Here is a 24,763-nt window from a genome sequence, read left to right as displayed (position 1 = left end):
TGTATTTTCCTTTTATCTTCTTCGCTTGCTTTCTGATCCATTTTTCAGCAAATGACACACATTCTTGACTCCACTGCATTCTGCATCATCTTCACCGCAATCTTCTCTCACCACTTCTCCTTCTATTCATTCTATTTTTTTACATTGTTTGTTGACATCACTTTACTTCATTCCTTTCAATGAATTTTATTGTTCAGTTCACTATGTTCTTCCTTTCTTTGTTCCCATATAAATTTTCTTGCGTTATAAGGATCTACTTTCCCGTATCTGGAACAAACTTATCCCGTTTTTTTCCATTTTTCTCTTGGTGTCTTCTATTACCGTCGTATTTTTACTACGAACTGTTCTTCTTTTTTCACATTCGTTCAATTTCCTTTTCTTTAACTTATCTCCCTCCCATATTATTTTTTCACGTTTGCATCACATTTCTTTCAAACCCTTCTTCAACAATCTTAGTTTTATCTATCGTTTCACCCCAGCCTTATTCCCTCTTCCCATATTTTTTTCTAGCTCTTTTCTCTAGCTTCATACATTTCACTTTTCATTTGGGGAAATCTTTCACTCTTTCATTTACATTTCCTCTTCTAATACTCTTCTTTTGCGTTTTCCCATCCCAAGCTTTGCCGATATTCTCTCCTTGCACATTGTTTTGGTTCTCTCCACTCTGCAGCGGTGCCAGGCGGTGTCATCTCTGCTCGCTGGCAGGCAGGCACCTCCGCCCGCATCCATTATATTAATTCCTTTCCTTGGCGCCATTTTGTCGTCATATTTCCGCTGGCCGGATATTTGCAGGCGAAATTTCATTAAGCGAACATTTAGGCCTGGAGGAAACTGGCTCTCGTGTCAGACACAATGCCCCCTGTAACCTGTGCGGGCGGACGCTGCATTCCTCTCATTATATCCTTCACCGTATGCAGGAAAGCTCCACGGATCATGGCTAATTGCACCTACTCCTCTTCTTCAACTCCAACTACTCATACCACCATTTCAACCTCATAAGAAACATAACACTTGGATAATTGGAGGAAGGGGTGAGAAAACTTGCTTTCAATTTTTCAGTAAAATTGAAGGATTCAAGGAGTTTAAGATCCTTGAAATTGGTTTAACTCCTTTATCAATTATATCTTTGATCATGACAATAGCTTTACCATCGGAGCAAAACGAGTATATCAGTCACAATGAAGGGAGAACATAAAACATGCATTCTTATAGTGGTCAATAATTGAATTTAGCCTCAAAAAGGGTATTTCAAAGCTATTAATAAATCGCTTCAATCACATGATGTTGATTCCATCACAAAACCAGCACTGCTTGTATGCAATATCTGGGGAATGATTCAAGATTATTCCATCATTAACAATGAGTTGATTATCCTTGAAATTGGTTCAACATCTTTTATTAATTATATTTTTGATCATGACAATAACTCTACCATCGGAGCAAAACGAGTATAATTATATCAGTGTCTCCAATCCAATCTCCAAAACATAATAACAACAAGCAATATTATTAAATACTAAGATGAATGAAACAGACCATTATATTCGTTTAGAAGGAGAATAAGCAAGATTTAGTGATATAGGAAGAAGTTCGAATACTATATTTAGAATAAAACAAATAATGTGTCAAGGTTTTTCCAGGAAATAACTAAACTTGTAAAGAGAAAGCAATATTCCAGTTATCGAGCTCTTTTTTATTAACAATAAAGAAAAAAAATTGCAAATGCTTCTTAATTTTTTTATTTAATCTGTAACACTCAAAACTTCACCCAAAATTAACACGTATGAAATATTGTAGATTTCGTCCAAAACTATGGTAGAATATTACAGTCTAATTCACTCGACCCACTTATTTTTTAGGAAGTTCGTTACTACAAAAACAAGATGAGCTCGTCCGAAAAGTTTCAAATAAGGCTTCAGGCTTAAGCCTCTCCTGCACAAGCTAATAATTCAACAGCTACTAGCAAATTAACAGTTTGCTAAACAAGCATGAGTTGGTCGTTCTAATTAGCGGCGCCAGGCCCGGGCAAGGGACAACAAGGATTAAGCAACAGGGTTGGAGAGAGGGAGTAAGAGAGGATGGGTGAGAGAGACAGAATTGGGGGGAGGGGGAATGAGTGATCCAGAGGGGCGTAATCCCTTTTGTCCCAGATGTAGTCACTCACTCACTCACTCACTCACTGCGCAAACCAAACAGCAAACAGTTCCCAACGGTCAGTGGAAAGCTAAAGCAGCCCTGTCACACCAAAGCAAAGCACATGGCTTCAAATCAGCAAACGCCATCACGATAATGACGTATCGTCAACAGCGTCGACATAGACATACTCGTCAAGTCCAGCAATAGTCAAACAGCAACACAGCACACAGCACACAGCACACGTATGTTAGATGATAAGCTGGTGCATCTCGCTCTACCAGAACATTCAATTATCGGTGGATACTGTTTTTTGACAGGAATCAATCTGGGATTATAATCTACATGCCAAACATAACAAACCTGCTGTCACAGAAAAATGTGACTCCCGTCCTACCATTTTACAAGCATAGTCTAAATGAAAATATTATATTGTCCTCAGGAGAAATAATACAAATTTTCCGCTAATCCGTAATAAATAATTTTTCTGTGGAAAGTTTTATTTTCTTATAAGTTTTCTTGCTTTTCTTTTGCAAATCTAATAATATAGTGTATTATACAGATGAAGATCATGTAGAAAATGAATTCTCATTGTCATGTCATGTACAGTATTTTCATTTCATCCAATAATTCGAATTCAAATATTTTTTATTCCTTGAAGTATTTACAGTGAAACATGAAAAAACCTCAATATTAAGGAATTCCTCCACAAAGACTAAACGTCTGCGTGTGGAGGAATAGATTCCATTTTAAAATCAAACCTGTATAGTGTATACATTGGTATTTCGAATGCTAAGAATCAGAAAAAAGACAAAGAAGCAAAGAAAGGATTTGAAGATTCAAAATTACGAAAATCAAGTATTTCAACACAATGGGTTCAAGAGAATCAATTCTCAGCAATTGATAAATAGCTAAAGTCGGAAGTTCTCCAAAGCTCTTATTTTATTTTACATTTTAAGAATAGTCCAGTCAACGAAAGATTATAGAGGGAAAAGTTTGGAACACAATTTTCAGCTCCACAGCTCTTTAATGGATAGTACGAGGATTAACATATCAAAAGTCCTCACCCCTACCCACTGTGCTAAAAGGGTGGGGGTGGTTTGAAAGTACCATTTTCTCATTTTTAGCATATATCTTGGAAACTATGCATCTTATAGACATTTGTATTCTGGGCAAAGTTGAAGCTTACAAAATTACCAACAAGTTTTGTCTTTTACATTTTTTCCATATCTCTCATAGTTTCTGAGATACCCGCTCTTGAAGGTGAGACATTTTTTGAAAAAACACTGTCTTATAACTTTTCAACATTTGATGAAACAAGAATGTGCTAATTACGAGATTGTAGAGCATTAAATAATCTCCAATGTCATGTATAATTCGACTATTTCACGCATTTCCATACGACTGTTGCAGCAGATTTGCAACAAGTGACTTTCTTTGAATATCACTCTATTCTGTCATCATAAATTGGCAGTGTGCTTCAGTATGAACATTCATATTGAATACCTATTGAAACGTCTGCGGAACTAAATACAGGGGGAGTTTCTAAACTTCCTACCAAACAAAGACACTCAAAACTAAAACTGCTGCAACAGTCGTATGGAAATGCATTAAATAGTCGAATTATACATGAAATTGAAGATTATTTAATGCTCTACAATCTCGTAATTAGCACATTCTTGTTTCATCAAATGTTGAAAAGTTATAATACTTGAAAGAGCGAAAAAATATAAGAAAATCTGGTTTTTCGAAAATACATAACTTGAGAACATAAATATCTCGAAAAGTATCGGATTTATCGAAAACCTCTACCAAACAAAACTTGTAGGAAATTTATTAAGCTTCATTTTTATCTAGTTGATTATGTCAATAGAACACATTGTTTCCAAGATATAAGCTTGTAAGTAATAAGTGGAAAATGCAACTTTCAAACCACCCTCATCCCTTCAGCACATGATGTAGGGGTTGGGATTTTTTATATGCTCATCTCCAAACTAGTCTCAACAAAGCTGCAAAGTCGAAAATTGTGTTCCAAACATTCCCTCCAAATTGCATTATCAACTGATATATTGTTGCTGAACAGAAAATTTCACTCTCAACACTAAATCTGCTGCAACAGTCGTAGGGAAATGTGTAAAATAGTGAAAATATACATAAAATTGAAGATAATTTGATGCTCTATCAGCTCATAATCAGCACGGATTTTTTTCATCAATCGTTCAAAAATTATAAGGCCGAAAAGATGAATAAATTGGAGGCATAAGTGTTTTTTCAAAAAATGTCTCACCTTCAAGAGCGGGTATCTCAGAAACTATGAGAGATATGGAAAAAAATGTAAAGGACAAAACTTGTTGGTAATTTTGTAAGCTTCAATTTCGCACAGATTACAAATGTTCACAAGATGCATAGTTTCCGAGATATATGCTAAAAATGAAAAATGTTACTTTCAAACCACCCCCACCCCTTTAGCACAGTGGGTGGGGGTGAAGACTTTTGATATATTAATCCTCTAAAAAGAGCTGTGCAGTTAAAAATTGTGTTCTAAACTTTTCGCTCTATACCTTTATTTGAGCATTCGTTGCCTGGACTAGAATGCTCTACTTGAGCATTCTATTTCAATAGCTGAATAGTTTATTCAACTATTCCACTTATTATTATTTTTTTTTTACTTTTTTCATTTAAAATATGACTCACTCACTCTCATTTTAAATATCGTTTTGTTTTATTTTACTGAGTATAGCTTGTTAAATTATAATTTAGTATTGTATTGGATGGTTAAGTGTAAGAGAGGGCTGACTCACTACCTCCGTAAACAAAGCCGTAGTGCATTCGTGTGACGTCAGCACAGGTAGGGCTCCTACACCAATATAAATTCTTTGATTTCAGCTGATCTATATCAGCTAGTTTTTTGATTTGTGTAGGAGCCCTACCTGTGCTGACGTCACACGAATGCACTAAGGCTTTGTTTACGGAGGTAGTGGCTGACTGCGCCCTAACTTCGTCCTCCTAGATATAAAATAAAGGCAGTCATTCTATTCTATTTTAAGCTCTGATGTCTTCAATTTTCAACTGTGATAATCACATCTCAAGACAATCATTTTTTCAAATCCAAAGACCTTCCACAAACGGCTAGAGCTGAAAACGACTATTTACTGTTTCCAGTTTGTATTCTAGATTTGTATTCTTCTAAGAGTGTCATTCTACCATCAAGAAACTTTATCACAAAAAGAAATTGTAACAAGAAACGATAAAACTAGCACCAAGCATGGCATCAAGACACAAAAATAACTTAGTTCTTAGTTGTATATTTAAGCTTGGAAACGCAAGTCGCTCATGCAAACTTTTCACGTGATGACAATCTGACAAGAGTTGAGAACGAGAAAATGTTTCCCAGTAAGTATCGTGACCAATAGCGTTTTTCTTTCCTGACTAGGAAAATATTTTCCAACCATGCATTACGATTTTCCCAACCTGAATAATACCTTGTTGTTCTAAAACGCACATGCAGTGTTTTTGAATAGCTACTTGCAAGATTACTGGTAGCAATCAATGATTTACTTTACTACGAATTTCTCCATTCAAGAATATCATTGGAATTTTGAGAAAGAAGCTAATTGAAAACTCCATTACTTTGAGGGAAGACAATTATTTTTCATACCAGAGCTATGAACAATATTACATTCACAAGTAACAGCTCCTTCAATCAGTTTCCAGATGCAAACTATCAAGGAATGAATTGACTCAGAACTCAGTGTAATTGATAGCACATGCTCTGTTTGGACACACATTTTCTACATCTCTAGTTGTACTGACTTTATTGGTCGGTCAATTGATCTTGTTCAAAGAGAAATTAAGTCCAATATGGAAAACAACCCATTCTTTTATTTTTCAATTGAAAAAGCGTTGCTTATTATTACTGGAATTGAGAAATTGGCATTACAGCTTAACTGAAATGAGCCTTTTGTAATTAAGAATGACGCTAATGAGAGCCTGAGACTGGGCAATAAGTAATGTAGATGAACGATTGATTAAAATGAGCTTATATTGAGCAAGAGGACTCCAATTACTATCATGACGTTACTCCCAATAATAATGTTCAACTGAATTGTTGAAAGTCAGCCCATGACATCATAAGGAGCATTATTTTGTAACTCAAGCAATGGACTTATAGAATAAGATCAGCTCGATTATTTAATTTTAATATGTTCTGTTTTAGGGAGTTTTAATGAAAATGCTCAACATCAAACTCAAATACTTTATAAAGTTCATCGAACAATTTTCATAAAAGATCAAAAGGTGTAAGATCAAAAGATCATATGAAGTGCATTCCTCTTTAGGCTAGGCTTGAGTGGTTATTTGGAATGGTTCATATTATCAGCCATGCAGTTTATCCTTCAAAAATGATAAAGTTAAACAAGTATAGTAGAAAATGAGAATCTATTCAAAATATTTACAGTTCGGACTATGAAAAATAATTGAATAGGAGTTGATTTATATACCTCTATTTTCAAAATATTTAAAACAAGCCCAAGAAAATTACAAAAGCAGAATACTGATGGAAGACAGCAATGAAATGGAAGTATATAAAATATGAAAAACTTCTGGATAAAATAAACGCGGGCCAAAATAAGACAGGAAGATTGTAGATGTAGACCTCAAGCACACCAAATCCGACCGCGCGATCAAAATAGATCTCCAGGAAACCATTCCAATCCAAAAAACACACTTTCTTCTCGGTTCCTCTTATTAACAGAACGCTGGCTGTCACCAGAATATATATCAGTTTCATTAAAACATACATACGGTCTTTATTGAGTGTCTTTATTAATAAATTGAATATTGACAGAATAACCTACATAGTTTTACATTTTAGTTCTTCCTTAGTAAAATCTTTAAAACTGTTGAGAATGTTCACATAAACTTCACTAAAAAATTAATTGATAAAATTAGGAAAAGGAGTAGGATTGGGTTTGCTTTTTTCTTAATAAAAAAAAATTTATTTCGATGTAATAGATTGATTTAATATGAATAAATAAAATACAATTCCAATTAAAGATTATTTTAAACGCATCTATCAATTATTGCAATTACGACGATACGGTAATTAACTTATAGATTCAAGATGAATAATAATAAATAAGGAATTTTATAAGTACTATTTGAAAGTAATGTACCCAAATGAAACGTGAATATTCAGTGGCACTTCGAAAGTAGCATACATGGAGGTGAAAGTGGAATAAACCTTATAAAAATGAATGTTGAATTTATTAACAATTATTATTTGGATTGACAATGACAACTTAAAAATAATTCGAGATGGTTTGAGAATATAGTGGAATCTGTCAAGGATAGTGCTGTCCGTGATGTGCTACAAATTCAATAGCCTCATATCATATTGATAATGAAGAAGAACTACCATTATTTTTCTGTAGATGGTGCCCACATGAGCTTCAGGCTTGTGCATGGTAATCAAGAGAGATGGGTGGACCTATAACTTCAGGAGGAAATTTTCAATCGTAAATGGTATTTACAGGATTTCTGCTCATTAACAACGGGAGTAGGATGGAGCGCGATCAGAACACCCATCGCTTCCAAAATGTAGAGGTCCTGATATTCTAAATCTGAACGAATAGCATTGAACGAGAACTCAAATACATAGAGTAATAAAAATCTAAAATTCTTTCAAGATAAAATCTCTGGATTTAGGCTCAAATTATGTACTTATTCAAATTGCTGAATCGATAGAACAATTTCTTTTTCAAAAAGCACAGATTCTACTCGTAGCGCTAAAATAGTCCCTGATTCGAATTGCTCGAGAAGAACAACGCCAAAAAATAAAATGAATGCTAGCCGTAGTCGAATGACTGTATGACACAAACCGCGAATACAACATTGTTTATAGCTGCTACTGCTGCTTAGGCTGCTGGCTTCAGCCGGCCTAATCTGGTACAACTGTAGCGAGATTCACTCTAAACTGTCATTGGTAGCATCAAAGCTTCCCATTCAGACAATGCTGATCGTATCAAGTGAATCGCACAATACACTCGTTGGCGCAAAAACTCATTTGGCAAAGTTTCTGTGCTCCGCAAGAGGAAACAGGACGAACAGTAATCGAGCCAGAGTGGAATCGCTGAAGGAGAGAAGAACAAAATAGAACTGGGAAAAGAAAAAGAGACGATAAATTATTGCAGCAGCAGAGGGCTTAGAGCCACAAGAACTGCCGGCAACCAACCACCGCCTCCGACCTACATACACATTTCTAGTTGATGGCCTTACGCCGCACAACTTTAATCCTGAATAAAATTATGACGAGAAGAAGCGAATTGTAATGAGGGTAACAGAAAGGGAGGAAACATACTATGCAGGTTTCTAGGAACTGCGAGAAGCTATATCAAAGAAAATCGTCCTTAAAATTGTTACTGTACGCTCTCATTTCATACTGTTCTGAATAATCAGAAAATAGAGATTGGTATGAAATATGTAGTAGATATGTGATGAATACGATGATTATAAAATGAAATGAATTGAAATAAAGCTAAGCTGCATATTTAAGTGTCATTTAAATTGGTATTCCAATAAATAAAGAGTAGAGTTTTTCCTGTTAAACTGATAGCAATGAATAGTTTATATTGTTTAGTATAGTAATATACTAATTACAGCTCAAAACTGCTAAAACTGCTGAGCATGAAATTTCAAAAAGCGTGCTACCTCAAAGTGTCCGTTGTTTGTACATGTAGACAAAACTTAATTATTTACAATAGGGACAATGTAAGTTATGTAAACTGGGAACTGGGAAAAAAGAGATCAAATATCTACAATACGGAGTTGACGATATCATGATATATTAATATTACTATGATGAGCGAATAGCATTATATTTCGCTGTGGCTTGCAAGCATAGGTATAGAAGTGGTGCATTACGCAGGCACTTCCGGGGACACGTAGGAGGTGTAGTATAAGCCTACCTTTTAGGACGCTCTAGGATAGCCTAAGGTCCTATAGGTAATGATTTTTCGAATTTTAGCTACTGTATAGCGTGGTTATGGAAACGCAATAAACGTTACTATTGGTGAAAAATCTCCACATCAACATGAGCCTGAACACAAAACAATGACCTAAAACATCAGATGTATTCACATACAGCTTGAATGACAGAATGTTCTAGCACTTTGCCCTTTAAGCTGACATTTAGAAGTTTGAATAACGCTACCTCTTCGTCTAACGAGCAGACGATCTTCTCAGTTAAGTATTTGTCATGACCAATTTCAAAACACTTTATTTTCCACAGAAAATCAATTATGTCCGCTACAAACATCTTGTAGGCCTAATGGGCATTGAAAATAGATGGTTTAATTGGCCAAATATTTTCACTACAAATCAATGCTTCATAATTGCAGTGCAAAAACTTCAACTTTTAAATATAACTAAGTAAATTATGTTACGTTAGATTCGATGTTACGTTAAGTCGATGGACTAAGTATGTCAATTATGGGCTTTAGGTTTTTTGGCCTGTTCACATTTGAAGTAATATTCTTGTTGTCAAGACAAAAATATCAATAGAGAAGATTTTAAGAAAATAATATTATAAACGTTATTTGCGAGTATAATAACATAGTGATGATTATGAAGAAGTTCAGACGACAAGGAAGTTGTATATTATCTTCATGTTGAATTTCCAGTTGTTATAATCTGTGTTATAATACTAGTATGTAGGATGTAATAATATTCTGATAATGTTGGCAATGTTCTCCACAGCCGTGCTTTATCACACATTTTCTACAGCTTATTTACAGTGAAATATTTGTAATTATGTTCACCTTATAACATTGCAACATTTTTATATCATTTTCTAAATTGAATCCTATGTATTTATATTTTCTGTCAAGTTCCCACGTCCCAAGGACAAGGTTTCCTTCGATGATAATGCTGATACAATACAAATTTCATGAGCATAGACTTTTCTATTAAGTTTATTTTTTATGTTTTTACAGCCGAGAAAATATTTGAAAATGTAATAACACCTCGTAGAATTATAAAAGAAATTGTACCTAACATCTAGACGAGATTTTCTATGAATGTTATGAGTAATTTGGCATGTAGAAACTAGAAAAGCAGCATAAATAAGCTAAGAAGAAAGTACAGGAATGTTATTCGGATGGAAGCAGCGTTGGGCAGTTTATCTTTACTGTTCAGTAAGCTCATACTGTATTAGATATTCTATTCGTCAGAAAATCAATACTTGGAACGACCCAACAATCTCATATATTGGCTACACAGAAGTAAAGATTCTTCTATTTCCAATAAAATCCGGCCATAGAAGAGAGAGATGGGATGAAAACTCCTAGTCTTGCCAAAACATACCATCTCATAAAGCATTCGCTCTCTCGAGGGGAACGGAACGCCAGAGCACCAATCGCCAGTTTTACATCCAGACCCGCTGTGCGCACAGTTCCACAAACCCCACGACTTCTAGTCCAAACTCCTACACTTTTCCTCTTCCTTTCTCTGCGTACTTTTATCGCCCGTAAAACATGCACCCCGCCTCCAGCCCTGACAACTCCCCAGGAGGCACACATACAACTTGGTCGGTCCTAAACTTCTTATCAGAAAACGATCGAAACATTCATTTTCCAAAATGTGAAACTTTTATGGCAACTAAAATCCTTCAATCACAAAAGAATGGGACTGGAGGAAATGGAGGAAAGGTGGGGGATTCAATAATTCATTTCGACCAATTGCTCAATTCCTATTCAAGAAGAAAAACATATGAAATTGAAGGATGAAAGAAAATTCACGAAGTAGAAAGTTTACACAGTACAAAATATGCTAGAAAAATCAATGAATAAATTATAAAATCTAAAAGTTAGGGGTAGCATGGGACAAAGGGACGCATTCGAAAAACTTCTTATACTTTCGATATCTCAAATCATTTCAAAGATGTTCACATTTAAATACACAGATGAATCTTAAGAAATGCAATGAATGAATACATAAAAAATCTGACAGATCAAACTTTACTGTTCAAAATGTTAAATATGTAAGTAGATGTTACTGTGAGTATTTACTGACACTTTTAGTTGGACTCAATATGGGGGATCCAAGATGACGGACCAAAATTTTGAAGCCACAGTAAAGGTAAAGTAATTTTCTTATTCAAATAGGATTCCTAATTGAACCTATCGTTTAATTATACGTGTAACAGAAATATTAAGCTGTCTCTGTAATTTTCATCAATCCTGTATTATGCATCACCGTTCCTATTTGGTGTTGGTAGGTAACATTAAATTTTAAAACTCATTTTATATTTGAATATTTAGAATCTTAATCCGTGTCCACACTGAACAAATGTTCGACGTAGGTACATATTTGTTCAAAAAGTTTGGGCAAATTTTATTATGTTTGACAAACAATGTTTGCCCGTGGCCAGTGTGGACGCGTCACCAAACAAAATATTTCACTTCATTTCATTTATTTGCAATACAAATGAGACTAATGTAATAACATTGGTAGATAAAATAATAAGGTAGTCCTTGTGCTATTTTTCTTCCAAATTTGTAGGTGACACAGTCCAAGATGATTTGTAAGTGGGAAGAACAGGTTTTATGTTTTACAGCTGTCAACACTATAAATGTTTGGGAAAACAGTTATTTTTTGTTTGACAAACAATGATTGTCCAAACTTTTTAAAATGTTTGTCCCTGAGCTCCTCAACAAACATGTTTGCCGAACATTTGATCAGTGTGGACACGGCTTAAGTTTGCATTCGCCATAGACCTAATAATAAACGAGACATTAAATCTAATTCATTCAATACATAAGTCTCCAAACATAGAAAAAAGTGGAAAAGTAAATTATGGTATTGGTATTTCTTTCTGCCTAGTTAGTGTATGCAGCCTATAGTGAGATCCACATTATAATGGCAGTCTTTGATCAACATTGGTATTGCGATCCTTGTCTATTATTCAACAAAGCAAATAGAGCCATCCTTTTCTAGCTTCACAACGTTGCCAGATTGGTTTTCAACAAAGTAGAAATATAATTAAATAACAAAATATATAATCTCAATTATTAGAATGTATCATTTATTCTTTAAATATATTATATATTTCTACAGAAGTAAATAATATTTTCTGGATGAATATAATACAACTGATTATTTATAATAAGAATAAGCATTAAAAATATTACATCAGATAGAGTATTTCAACAGGGCTACCTACTTGATTTGTTAATTAATAGTTAATAGAGAAATAATTACATAGTACCCTTCTGTTTTGGAAAAAACAACCTGAACTAGTTGTGTTTTATATAAAAAACAAAAAAGGGTACTATGGAATTATTATTACTATGATTGGCTTATACTGGTATCAGTGCTATCCTCTATAGAAGGCAGAGAATCGACAACGCTGTTCTCCTATCTTTCTCCGCTGTCATTATAACCTGGACCTCATTATATACAATCTCATACAGAAATTATAAAAATTGAGTCATCAATATCACATTATTTTGTTGAGTACCTAGCGATGGAGATGACAAAACTTTATCACGAAATTAAATTTAGGAAAACAGTTATTTAGAAATAAATAACTAAAATACAGATACAATTATTTAGATATAAATAAATAAAATACAGCTATTTATTTTAGAAATAAAAACAGTTTTGGAACAACTTTAAACACTCCGATAGAACTGTTTAAACCTAGATACCTAGAATAGAATACAATGTATTCTAGTTACATTGAGTTGAATTGACAATTATTTTTAGCACCATATGCCAAATAAACTTTGCTTCTATCCCACATTCCCCAAATTATTTATGACATTTGAATACTGTATTACAAATGATTAGGAGCAAAAGACAGATGCCCAAAAGGTATTGACACTGTCTCATCAAGTAGGTAGGTAGTCAACACATACTTCTTAGTGCCGGTTTACCGGTATTCAATAGAAATGTAAGCTGCTACAAGCAAGAGATTTGGGAAGGAATCGTACAAGGTAAGATATGGGAATCACATGGGTTTGTGAGTCGGAAATGCATTCCAGTGATTAGGACAGTTTTAAAGCTAGTTGAATTACAGTGTTTTAGTAAATATTTTGGTACCTATTACATTTAATTTAAATAAAGGAGATTAATATTGACGTGCGTGCAACTCTACTTTCATGAGAATAGTCTAACCAATAATACTGATTCCTATTAAATGTTCATATTTGTTTCCCAAGACTTCAAATCATTTACCATCAAGGTTGTTCCTCGCCGAAATGAACCAAAAAAAGAGAGTGAACAGATGTTAGAAGTATAGCAGGTCGGTGCACTAAAGACACTGCGTTTAGAAAGATTATTGTGATGCTAAAATCAACAAAAAGTTATTTATAATGAAATGTGCGACTTACCAAAATTCTTCCTGTTGTTGTTTGGCCAGATATCAATTCACCTGCCCAATCTTTTGCCTCTGTCATAAAAGTACCCTCAAACTCTTGCTTGCCCTGCCTGGCAGCTTTCTGTTCTTTTTGTTTCGGATCATTTGGAGAAAATTCAGGTTCTTTCCGACAACAGAGGAAAGAAAATGCTCTCCAAAGGAGAACAATGAGAAGTCCAGCCAAAAAAGTAAATATACTAGATAACAAAAAGCACCACCACTTTCGTTCCTGTAGACAATCCGCATTTAGAGGTGGTGTTGGTGTTGGTTCACATATTTCGCAACATTCCGACATCACAGAAGAGATATTATCTCTTCAGAGTAACATCAAGAGTTAATGTAATAGCATTCGCAAAAAGAAATATCTATTTCAAAGTTTCCCATTAGCTTCAGCCCCAGCACTATCTCACTACGGTCTAAGTTCAAACGTTTTTGTTCTGCAGCAGTAGCCTAGCAGACGACCCAACAAATTATGAATCAATACTAGCCTCCACCAATGGCAAACGTCGAGCAGACGACGTCAGTACAGATGGCCAAAATAACGGACTACAATCATATCACAAATTAAAATTTATCCATGAAGAACCAAATTTCATACACAACAGAACACATTTTCACAATAATTTATCACCCTAAAAAATAAAAATATTGATGGATAGAAGATAATTGGAATTAGATTAGATAAGAATGAACATAGAGCTGTAAAATACTGTAGTATAAACTTTTTTTGAATTCTCAAGCCAAATTATTTATCTATTTTTTGAAATCTTATTATTCTAAAGCAAATTATTCTTGAACAAATCATTTTATTTTTAGGTAATGCTTCCTTGATCGTACACCGTTCCCTCCTATCGAGTAGCGCCAAAGTTTAAATGTAACGCAATCTAGGCGCCACTTACAACTTTCAAAAAATCTAAATTGAATACGGTAATAATTACTCTTTCTCTTTGCCATTACAAATAAGCCTCAATAGGTATTGATTGAATCTAGTGAAACTTATTATCAATGTAACTTCAAAAATAACTTGTAATACTGGTTTGATATGGACCATATAACTTTGGACTTGTTTTAAAATTCAAAATCTTGAACTGGAGTATCGGTACGCGATACTAATATTATGAATATTAAGATTGTATGACAACGGTAATCTTATTCATTCAATAATTTTGAAGGGAAAAAAGGAAATGTAGACTGATAAACAAAAGTAAAATATTAAACATTGTAGCGGGAATCTCATTATTGGAAATAAACGTGGTGACTGTATCTATGGTAACAAACAACTAACCCTCAGCGAGTACCCTACACTTTGAATACTGTATTCTGTACCTTGGATTTATAGTCGTGTTGTATACCTTGTTACAATAAAAGGTATTATTATTACTTTTATAGATTAAATTTTATAATAATTAAGATCATACTTATACTTATATTACCGGTACTAGTAGTTCTGTGAACAATAGACCTTACGCAGTTTTATCATCCACAAGTATGTGGTGTCACCTGTTCTAGTTGCAGCGGTATCAGTCTTTCTCCAAAATATCTGTCATTTATGATTGTTTTACAATCTATCATAAACTCTAAATATTTTAAAGATGTTATAGATGATGAACGTTTTCTTTAATCATCTATTAAAATTGTTTTTTCAAATGTGAGAATATTGATACTGCACTCATCATAATAACATGACTCCAAAAAAATATTGAAACCATAGACCTTATAGAAATAGACACGGCTTCTCCAGACATCTATGTAATGCATGCAATGAATAATCTACTTGTCATCCGATTGATTATGAATAATTCTATAGTCTAATTAATCCTATCCTCAGAGTAGATGATATATTTATAGTGATATCAGATTATGGAGGAAATTCCTTTACCTTTAATATATGAATATCGGGGCACCGAGCTTCGCTCGTTATTTTTATTTATTGATAAACAGAACACAATTCTCTAAAATGATTGTGTTTATAATTCACAGCTGGCTATATGTCATCTCATGAGTTTCGGGGATGCGATATTTTGATTTTTCACATACTTACTCGCTCACTCACTTTTTTACTATCCACAGCTGTTTCAGCCAAGGATGAATTATTCTTTTAATGACGTTCAGCGAGTTTTTCCAAGGATGAGACTTAGTGCAATCGAATTTGTATATCATAAACTTCCTATGTTCCAAATTTCGTAAAAATCGTTAGAGCCGTTTTCGAGATCCATTGAACATAACCTGATATAAATATAAATAGCCAGATATAAAAATACAGAAACTGCTCGTTAAAATAGGATTATCCTTAAAATTCAAAATTGCAAAACTCATTGTGTATACATCGACGCGCAGTTTAAAAAAGGAATATTCCTGCCAAATCTCATAGAATTATATCAACGCGTTTGGCTGTAAATGCGTTACATACATACAGACAAAAGAAAATCCGAGTTAAAACATAGACCTCACTTCGTTCGGTCAATTATCACTCTTATGATATCGAAATGAGTGAATGATTGTATTTTTTACTAAAATTATTTCTCTCAATAAGATTTATATAAGTAATGATTCTTTCATTTCAGTATAGGTGGATCTAATATTGAAAGCTGTATGACAAGCTGTTATTCTTTCTATTGTATTTTTAAACTAATCATTTTTGTTTTAGTATTGATCATGGAGGTGATGGAAGAAGGTCATGTTATGGACAGGATACGCATCCTGCTCCAAAGGGATTCTGAATACTATGAGCAGAATCAGTCTATTTTGCAAGAGAATTTATGCAGCGGTATTGTCGGAGGAGTTCTGGACTTCCCACATCATGCGTCGTTCGCATCAATCAAAATGGTTCGTTGGTGGGAAGAAGAGCATTATGCCACCTTCAGGATTCCGTCAGGAATTTTACAAGGTGAAATCATAAGGTTCTCTATGATTATTGATAAAAATGTGATATTTATGGCTATGTATTAGATAATTATATCTTATTGCATCAATAGAATTGTTGATTGTCTTCAAGAGTAGGTAACTCCTTATTCTTTTTGGAGAAGTTTGAATGATTTAAAACAATATAGGTACCCTACGTGACTCTATCTAGTTCTACCTGTTGTGAAGTATTTTAACAATTTGATAATAGAAAGAAACTGATTACTCCTCTTGGAGACTTATTGAATTATTAAAACATTTAATTCACAAATTGTACGTTCTTATATAATTATTTTTCAGAATCAACAATTGCACTGTATTCATTTGTTCTCATATAACTACGGTAATAGTCTCTACGAAAAAGTGAAAACATTGGCTATAACATTTGTTCAGGAACAAAGGATGATATATCTGTTGAGAGTGAAGAGGGCACAGCGGACGTACCCCAAGCTGCTCCCTCCGCTCTAGTTAGCTTGGTTGCTGAGTCATCGGCACAGCTTCTTGAACACTTGCACACACTCACTCAGGAAGCTCTTGATCATGCCGATCTACAGGTACTGTTAAGCAACTACATTAAAAAATATATTATTGAACATGGTGAATGAAATATTTTTAATAATATAATGATGTGTTTCAAATAGCTTGATCCATACCATAGATAAGAGCACGGTATCTAGAATATAAGGTATTCTAGGTACATTAGATAAGAGAAAAGAGGGCACAAAATTATACTTAATGGTTAATGCTACCTTTTCTCTATGTCCATACCGAACTGCCACGTTAAGGCTGAGTACCACGCTGTTGTAAACTTTTTACTGGTGACATTTTCGAAAGTATTTCAATTTGGATACTAACAAACTAATGATAATAAACGTTTTTCTAAAGGTGAAATTCTTTAGCGGCGTGTTGAGACGCGTTGATAGAGCATCCGCGGGTAGAGCACATTAGGTATAGTTTGTGTCAAATAAGTTGAGACTTGGCCCTCCATCCGAAGAAATTACAGGGTTACTGTAACTTTCTCAAATTTTGACTACTTTTGACAATTGGAAAAATAATTTAAATTATTTCTGAAAAACTTTCTCGCTTTCACCACCTACTTATCTTTTGAAACAAAAAAGTTTCTAGCATGTCGAAAATTTCATGTTTTCTGTTCGAAATGTCTCGACATCGACGAACATAATCATTAATTAAAAAATAACTATAAGTCGGATAAAAATGATCCAGACACCAATAGAAAGGAGACATTCTCCCCGTTAATTTGATATAAAATTATTACGCTTTACGACGCCCCATGATTCTGAGAGAAGTGATATTCAAAAGAAAAACAAATCTTCGCAATGTTTCCAATTCTATCATAAAAGTTGAATTTACTTTCATTCAACTCTGAAGCTTTTTTAGTACTACTAGGATATCGGGGATGATATTCTACATCCAATTCTGACGTTGAATTAGAAATTTGAGAAAGTTGCAATTTGTCACGATTTGGCAACCCTGTAATTTCTTCGGATGGAGGGCCAAGTCTCAACTTATTTTACATAAACTATAAGATGTAATTCGATTTATTTGATGTAATACGTTAATTTATTTACATTCATCCAATCATCATCACTTAGGCTTAAAAAACTTCTAGAAAGTCGCCTTTGTAAAATAATAAAATGAAAAATAAAATTAACATATGGAATTTTAAAATTTAATTTTAATAATTTTATTGCCAAATGTCAAAGTTTCATATTTCACTAATCTATTTTAATCATTTTATTGCTCCTCACTAGTATATCACAAGCTTAACATGTTAGTATTTTTTATTCTCACATGGAAGAATTTCATTTGTAACAATTTATTAGGTTTATCGGAGGAAACTGGAAGGTGATTTACTACGGTTAACCTTAAGCGCCTATTTTGGAAGGTTACCTTTCTCGGGTTATATAAATGTACGTTCCTCTTCTAGGTACTCACTGGAACTCTTGGCGCGGCAGCGCTCATGAAAAATACATGCTGGGTCTACAATCAACAACTTGCAACAGCTAATTTGGAGTAGGTTCTATTAAAAGATTTTAACTATAATTTTCAAATTTACTTGAAACATTGTTTCTTTACTATCGCAGAAGAAAAAATGTTTTATAACATTTATACCGCAATAGTAAAAGTTTGTAGCGTGAATATTGATGTGGAACTTTTCCATAATTGAAGAAACTTGAAATGTTGTCAAAAATCCACTTTTTTAAATGAAAATTGATATTTTACAGGAGCATGATTTCGTGTGTGCTCACACATCATCAGCAGCTATAAGTTACAGTACAGTTGAGAAGTAGAAAGATTCCAACCTGGATAATAGGTTTGAATAGGTTGAAAATAGGTTGGAATCTTTCTACTTCCCCAACTGTACTGTAACTTATAGCTGCTGATGATGTGTGAGCACACACGAAATCATGCTCCTGTAAAATATTAATTTTCATTTAAAAAAGTGGATTTTTGACAACATTTCAAGTCTCTCCAATTACGCAATAGTTTAGACATATGTCAAAATTCAGGAGATCAAGCTTGGGATGATTTTTAAGAAATATTTTGCTTAGTTGAAGAGATTGAACTCAGAAGATTAAATTTGTTGTATCTCGATTTTTTTATCAAATCAATTCAGATCAGATTATTTATCATTTATGATTTCTATTAAAGCCACTTAAAATATATATTATAATCTGTTGAATTCTATAAACTAATAAAAATTCCATTCATTATTAATTAAACAATTTTTTTATTTCTATTAACACATTGAAAAAATTTCTAATTTCATGCGATTAATCGAATATTGCTATTTTGCAGTTTGTCACTGACTAATAGTTATAAACAGTTTGGCGAGATGGCAGAGTCGTTAGCAGAGAGACTGCTGGATTTGCACTGCAGACTGGTGTCGTTGTATGTTTTACAAGATGCTGATTGCCTCAACTGGGAACATCATCAACCATTCTTTGAAGGGGAAAGAGGATCTTTTGTCATTCAGATGTGGTGGTTGTACATGCAAGGTAACAAATATATTCTAAAATGAAATATTTGACTGACTAACTAGTAAAGCTACTAAAGGGCTATATTGCTGAAATTGTCATAAGACCTAATTGAAAAATATCTTCTCAATGAATTGGTTTAAATCAAATCTGTTTCTGCACTGTATTGAAAGTTCTAGATTTTTTCATTTTTTAGCATTACCGCCCAATATGAGCTTTGGCCGCCTCTACTACAGCTCTCCATTCTTCTCGGTCCTCTCTCATTCGTTTCCATCCTTTACATCCCACTTTTTGGAGATCATCTCTTACTTCATCCTCCCACCTTATTCTTGGTTTTCCTGTCTTCCTTCTTGAATATAGCCTCTCCTTCAATATTATTTTTGGCATTCTGTTCTCATTCATTCTACAGATATGTCCAAACCACCTAAGCCTTTATAAATTTCACAATATTTCGGCCTTTTATCAATGCATTGAGTTCTGAATTGGTTCTTCTCCTCCATTCCTCTCCTTCTTTAACTGGACCATAAATCTTTCTCAGAATTTTCCTTTGAAAAACGCCTTGATGTTTCTTGTCTTCTTTTGTTAATGTCCAAGATTCACAGCCGTAGGTTACAACAGGTCATCATGCTTTCATATATTTTGAGTTTTGTATTTCTACAGATAAGCCTCTTCTTCAAAAGTTTCATAATACTGAAGTATGCTCTATTTCCACCCACAACTCTTTGCTTTATGCTGTAACTCATCTTGTTTTCATTATTCAATTCAAACCACAAGTGGCTGAAGTTCCTTACACCTTGAAAGATCTAGATGGTGAACAATTATTATATAACAAGCACAATAATCCATGTAATTCCAGCCAGTTCGCTTTCGAAAAGTAAAATTTCTTATCAATTTCAGATAACCAAAAGCATCTGTTCTATCATTTGAAAACTACTGAAATTCAAAGTCAAAGAATGAGATAGCGTACCGTAGAAGTAGTAAAACTATCATTGGAATAAAAAGCAATCACTGAAATGTTGTTATAGGAACAAGAGAGGATCTTTGGACCACAGTGCCACCCAAAATGGCACAACGTGTATTTGCAGGAATGCTCAATGAATCTCTCACAATTCTTGTGGTGCGATATATGCAGGTGAATTACTCAGCCTACCCTACATTCATTTAATTTCTTTATCAATGTTATTTTTGTAAATCATGTTCAGAGTCAAGACACTTTGTTTTATGAAACAAAATCAATTTTCACTGCAAAATTAAAAAAATATTGAGATAAATTTATTGTCAAACTTAATGAAGCACTTCATTTTTTACAAGAGTTTTGAAAGTACAATTATAAAAGTGAAAGAGGTGCTCCATAAAGTTTAGTAATTACCAATAGTTCAAGTTAGGATGAAATCCTCAGAAGAAATGAGATTTATTATATTTCAAATTCTATTATTACTTATAATATTGAACAATTTTATCACATTACTATGGTCATGAATCTAAATATGAATCTCAATAAATTATGGAGAGATTTCACAACATGAACATTTGTTTTACTAATCATTATCAAATCAAAGGATCTTTACAAAAAAAAAATATTACTGTTACCGTACTGATGAAAACTAGACCATAATACTCGCACAGTTTAAGACAAAAGAAATGCTAGTGGTACCTACTACGCACGTACTATAATTGTGTTTTTTTTCAAATTATAAATCTGGGAGACAAATAGTACAAGGAGTATCCTTAGTTTTCTCTCCCGGTCAGTCCTCTCTTGCAAAAATTATAAATGAATGGATTAATTCAACTGATATAGTTGCCATATTATAGTTTTTCTTATATTCTTGAGCAAGCCAAGGCAGCCATCATTCATCTCTGAATAATATAATGTTCCTAGACGAAATTTAATATTCCATATGAGGATCACAATACATTCAAAAAGTCTAATTGTTCTGTTGTCTTCATCTGAATAATTATGTTTCTAGAACAAATGTAATGTCCCATGAATGGGAACAAGGAGCACAGCACCTTCGATAAGTTTAAGTTCTGTTGCTATTAACATATTTCTCTCATGGTTTCTGAAGTACGTTGTACGGTAAAGAAGTGTGCTAGAGACATCAGTTTTGTATGAGATTTAAAATTAGAAAAATGTCTTCGGTTACTAATTTTGTTTTATTTCAATTTATTTATTGTTGTCACACATATTTATGTAAGTGTTTTTCTGTAAGTATTGGAAATAGAATTTTATTTGATTTGAAATTGAAATGGAATAAAATGTAGGATATAATTGATGAATTCTATTTTATCAGATGAAATCGCTAAAATTAGGATGAAACTAGTATGAAATGATGATTATTTGCATGAGGCGAAAACAAGTGCGGCCCGCGCTTCACTGCTGGTGACTGATGTGGCGAACCTGCTGTTCTGCGTTCGACAACTGCTGCCGCCGATTTGCTCCTCGGGCGACGAACTGGCCGGCTGTCAGTCGCAGTCACATGTCGTTCGCGACGTGCACGCCAAGTGCCATTTCCTGCTCACCTGTCTCCTACTAAGGGGCGCTCCTCTTGCCATTCTCTACAAGGTTGGCTGAACTGCATATTCACTTGACATATCAAATCATTTTATCCCTTCGTCAAAAGAGAACTTACAGCGTATTATTCAACTTTGAAAGTAGTAATTGAAAGAACAAAAGTACCGTACATACATGTAAGGAAATTCATGTGCGCAGGTATGAGTTGCCAAACAAGATTCACTACAATAATCAACAAACAAAATTCAAATAGTTAATGTATAAACAATTCAAAGAGAAAATAAACAAAATTATATAGAAAATCAAAAGAATGTAAGAGAAGGTAACATATGACCAGCCTTAGTAGATATCACAGAGAAAATATAGCACAAGACGATATCCCATGACATAGGACGTTTATATTCCGATTTTCAATTTTAACTCAAACCAACAGTTCTAGTGTTTCTTTTTTGTGGAGCTATGTGACGCTAGTAGTCTCTCATACTATACCGTTCTTACACTCTCACCCGGCCAAAACAGTGATAATAGACAGACGTCGACAGTAATCGGTTTGAGTTGACGAAAATTCGGCTTGAAATTTGTAACATAAATGACCTATACCATGGGATATCATTCTTATGATACATTTTCTCTATGATAATGTAAAGGTAGTAGATGCAAACATTATTCGACAAACAGTACGACGTCTAGGTGTCCATAAGGATATCCTCATTTTACAACTCAAAGATATTAATTACCAATATCAATAACCATTATATGAAATGGAGGAGTTCATCATTCTTGAAGATTGCAAGTTCACTGAATGAGCGCTGTGAGTTACACTGTTTTTCAGTATAAGAATAATAATTAAGCAAATGTCGACGTTTACAGAAGCTCAACTGTGGTGAAACTTATAACTTCACTGCTATTGAAATAACTTCAGGTTTTCCACAAAGGACTGGACTCTGGGTTGGGATGCTTGACCAAACTGGCACAGCCTTCCATATCTCCATGGATAGTTCTGAGCTCAGTGGAGAAATTGGCACTAGCAATCCCAAGCTGCCGGTCGCTGCCGGCCACCGATGCCATATCGCTCGAGCTCAATGTGCTCCTCGCTCAACCTCAACCTCTGTGGCCACTTATTCTCAAGGTCAACTTTTCAGTTATTGTTCTAAAGTTTTCAAAAATGATCATTTTAGTTGACTTTTAGCATATTTTGCATGAAATTTGAATTAGTATGGTCACATGGTATGAATTGTAGGTACTTGTTTTCAAAATATACATGGAAAATTGCAAACCTCTAAATAAGGAAACATATCTTTGTAGGAATGTGATGTAATGAGGTAACTTATGAATAAGATTTGACTTTGTTTGATTTGACTTTGAAATTTTGTTTCACAGCACATCTCATTACCAAGCTGAAACATGGATGTCACCAGCAAAAACTTACAAGGAAGGATTTGAAAAATTTAATAAAGGAAAGAATTGGCTCATACAAGTACAGGATAGGGAATTCACGAATGACGCATCATCACTCCTGAAATAATAAAATGTATATAATTTTCATAAGTATTATTATTAGTTTAGACTCTAGGTGATTGATTATTATTTTGTATACATTGCTTTTTGGCAATAAAGGTTAGTACTATTATTATTTACATAGTTTTTCATTTAGGTTTTGATGATGAGGAATTGCTGGGTGGCTTCTAAAATTATGCTGCATCTTGTCGATGAGCCATGCGTATTTGGAGAAAACTCTCAAGTTGATAATAAGTGCTCAGGTAATAACAGGCCTACAGTACCCATAGTATTCAAGATTTCAAAGTCACAATTCAACTATTGAATTTTAGAAATTACGTAAAGTAGTGCTAAACTTTCAATTTTAAAAATATATTGATAATTAATTAGTGGCGATTTTCCATATATTATGTACATAATACATAACATTACACATAACAGTGATAAAATGGTTGGATGAAAACTCTGTTAAGTCTTATCCATCGAAGCATTTTTTTGATTTTGATATCACCTCTCAAATTTAATTCGTCATATATGGTCTATTTTATTATTTTAAAGATTTAATTTTTTTCAAGATATTGTTAAATTAATTCATTACGGTAATTAATATTAGTTATTTAAATTATTAATTGCAGGTTTCATGTGTAGCGGAGACTGCATGTTGCCTAGAATCACTGTCCAGCAGGCGTTACTCTACATTGTAATGAGTATCGGAACAACAAATGATATGTCAAATACTCTTATGCCAATGCTTGAGAAAACACGACAGTCTTGGGGTTCATCTCTCGATAAGAATCAGGTTAGTTGTTAAGAATGAACTTATAGGAATTAATAATATTATCTTCGTCCAATCACAGATAAATTATTAGATCCACTTTATTTAGAATACAGCACGTTATACTCATTCATTAATAGTAAATTACAGGATGTTAATACAATTTCAATTTATATTTGGATAAAACGACAGTAAGATAAAATAAATTGAGCTTTATTCAAGGATACTGCAATGATTAGACTCTATTGGGTTTTATAAGTTGGTTCAGGAAGTCCATTTATCTGGTGTGTCAATCCGTATTAAGTCATCGCAGTGAGAGCTGAGCAAATGGCATAGACATAATTTGTTTCATTCATTCACTTGAACTTGGAGAAGTTTCAAAACATTTCTGAGACGAGTCTAACATTAAAAAAGGAAGATTATTAATACGGTACCTCAATATTGATTGAATATAGATCAGAAAATAAATGAGAGAAATAGAATTGACTCCTGAATTATATTTGACAATCATTTTTTGGAAAGTTATTAGT

General features: G+C 33.6%; 2 protein-coding genes across 22 annotated transcripts in view; one reads left to right on the top strand and one right to left on the bottom strand.

The window, feature by feature from the left end:
* Positions 1-14,033, bottom strand: part of LOC111044241 (calcium-activated potassium channel slowpoke) — a 166,493-nt gene extending 152,460 nt beyond the window's left edge. For 18 of the 20 annotated variants that reach the window (XM_039422388.1, XM_039422391.1, XM_039422389.1 and 15 more), the window contains exon 1: positions 13,524-14,022. In XM_039422388.1, the coding sequence (XP_039278322.1) occupies positions 13,524-13,844 (321 nt within the window). In that variant the 5' untranslated portion in view covers positions 13,845-14,022. Of the gene's footprint in view, positions 1-13,523 lie in introns of all 20 variants that reach the window. The other 2 variants (XM_039422398.1, XM_039422392.1) reach the window with 2 other exon arrangements.
* The window catches only part of LOC111044238, a 126,093-nt gene that overhangs the window by 97,130 nt on the left and 4,200 nt on the right, over positions 1-24,763 (top strand). The window contains exons 1-10 of one of the 2 annotated variants that reach the window (XM_039422408.1): positions 14,836-14,917; positions 16,197-16,436; positions 16,844-17,004; positions 18,399-18,484; positions 19,271-19,470; positions 20,475-20,581; positions 21,797-22,012; positions 22,884-23,090; positions 23,616-23,721; positions 24,094-24,257. In XM_039422408.1, the coding sequence (XP_039278342.1) occupies positions 16,205-16,436; positions 16,844-17,004; positions 18,399-18,484; positions 19,271-19,470; positions 20,475-20,581; positions 21,797-22,012; positions 22,884-23,090; positions 23,616-23,721; positions 24,094-24,257 (1,479 nt within the window). In that variant the 5' untranslated portion in view covers positions 14,836-14,917; positions 16,197-16,204. Of the gene's footprint in view, positions 1-14,835; positions 14,918-16,196; positions 16,437-16,843; positions 17,005-18,398; positions 18,485-19,270; positions 19,471-20,474; positions 20,582-21,796; positions 22,013-22,883; positions 23,091-23,615; positions 23,722-24,093; positions 24,258-24,763 lie in introns of those variants that run through there. The other variant, XM_039422409.1, reaches the window with a different exon arrangement.

Source organism: Nilaparvata lugens, chromosome 2 (assembly GCF_014356525.2).
Source record: "Nilaparvata lugens isolate BPH chromosome 2, ASM1435652v1, whole genome shotgun sequence".
NCBI classification, from domain to species: domain Eukaryota; kingdom Metazoa; phylum Arthropoda; class Insecta; order Hemiptera; family Delphacidae; genus Nilaparvata; species Nilaparvata lugens.
This window is presented reverse-complemented; position numbering and strand designations above follow the sequence as displayed.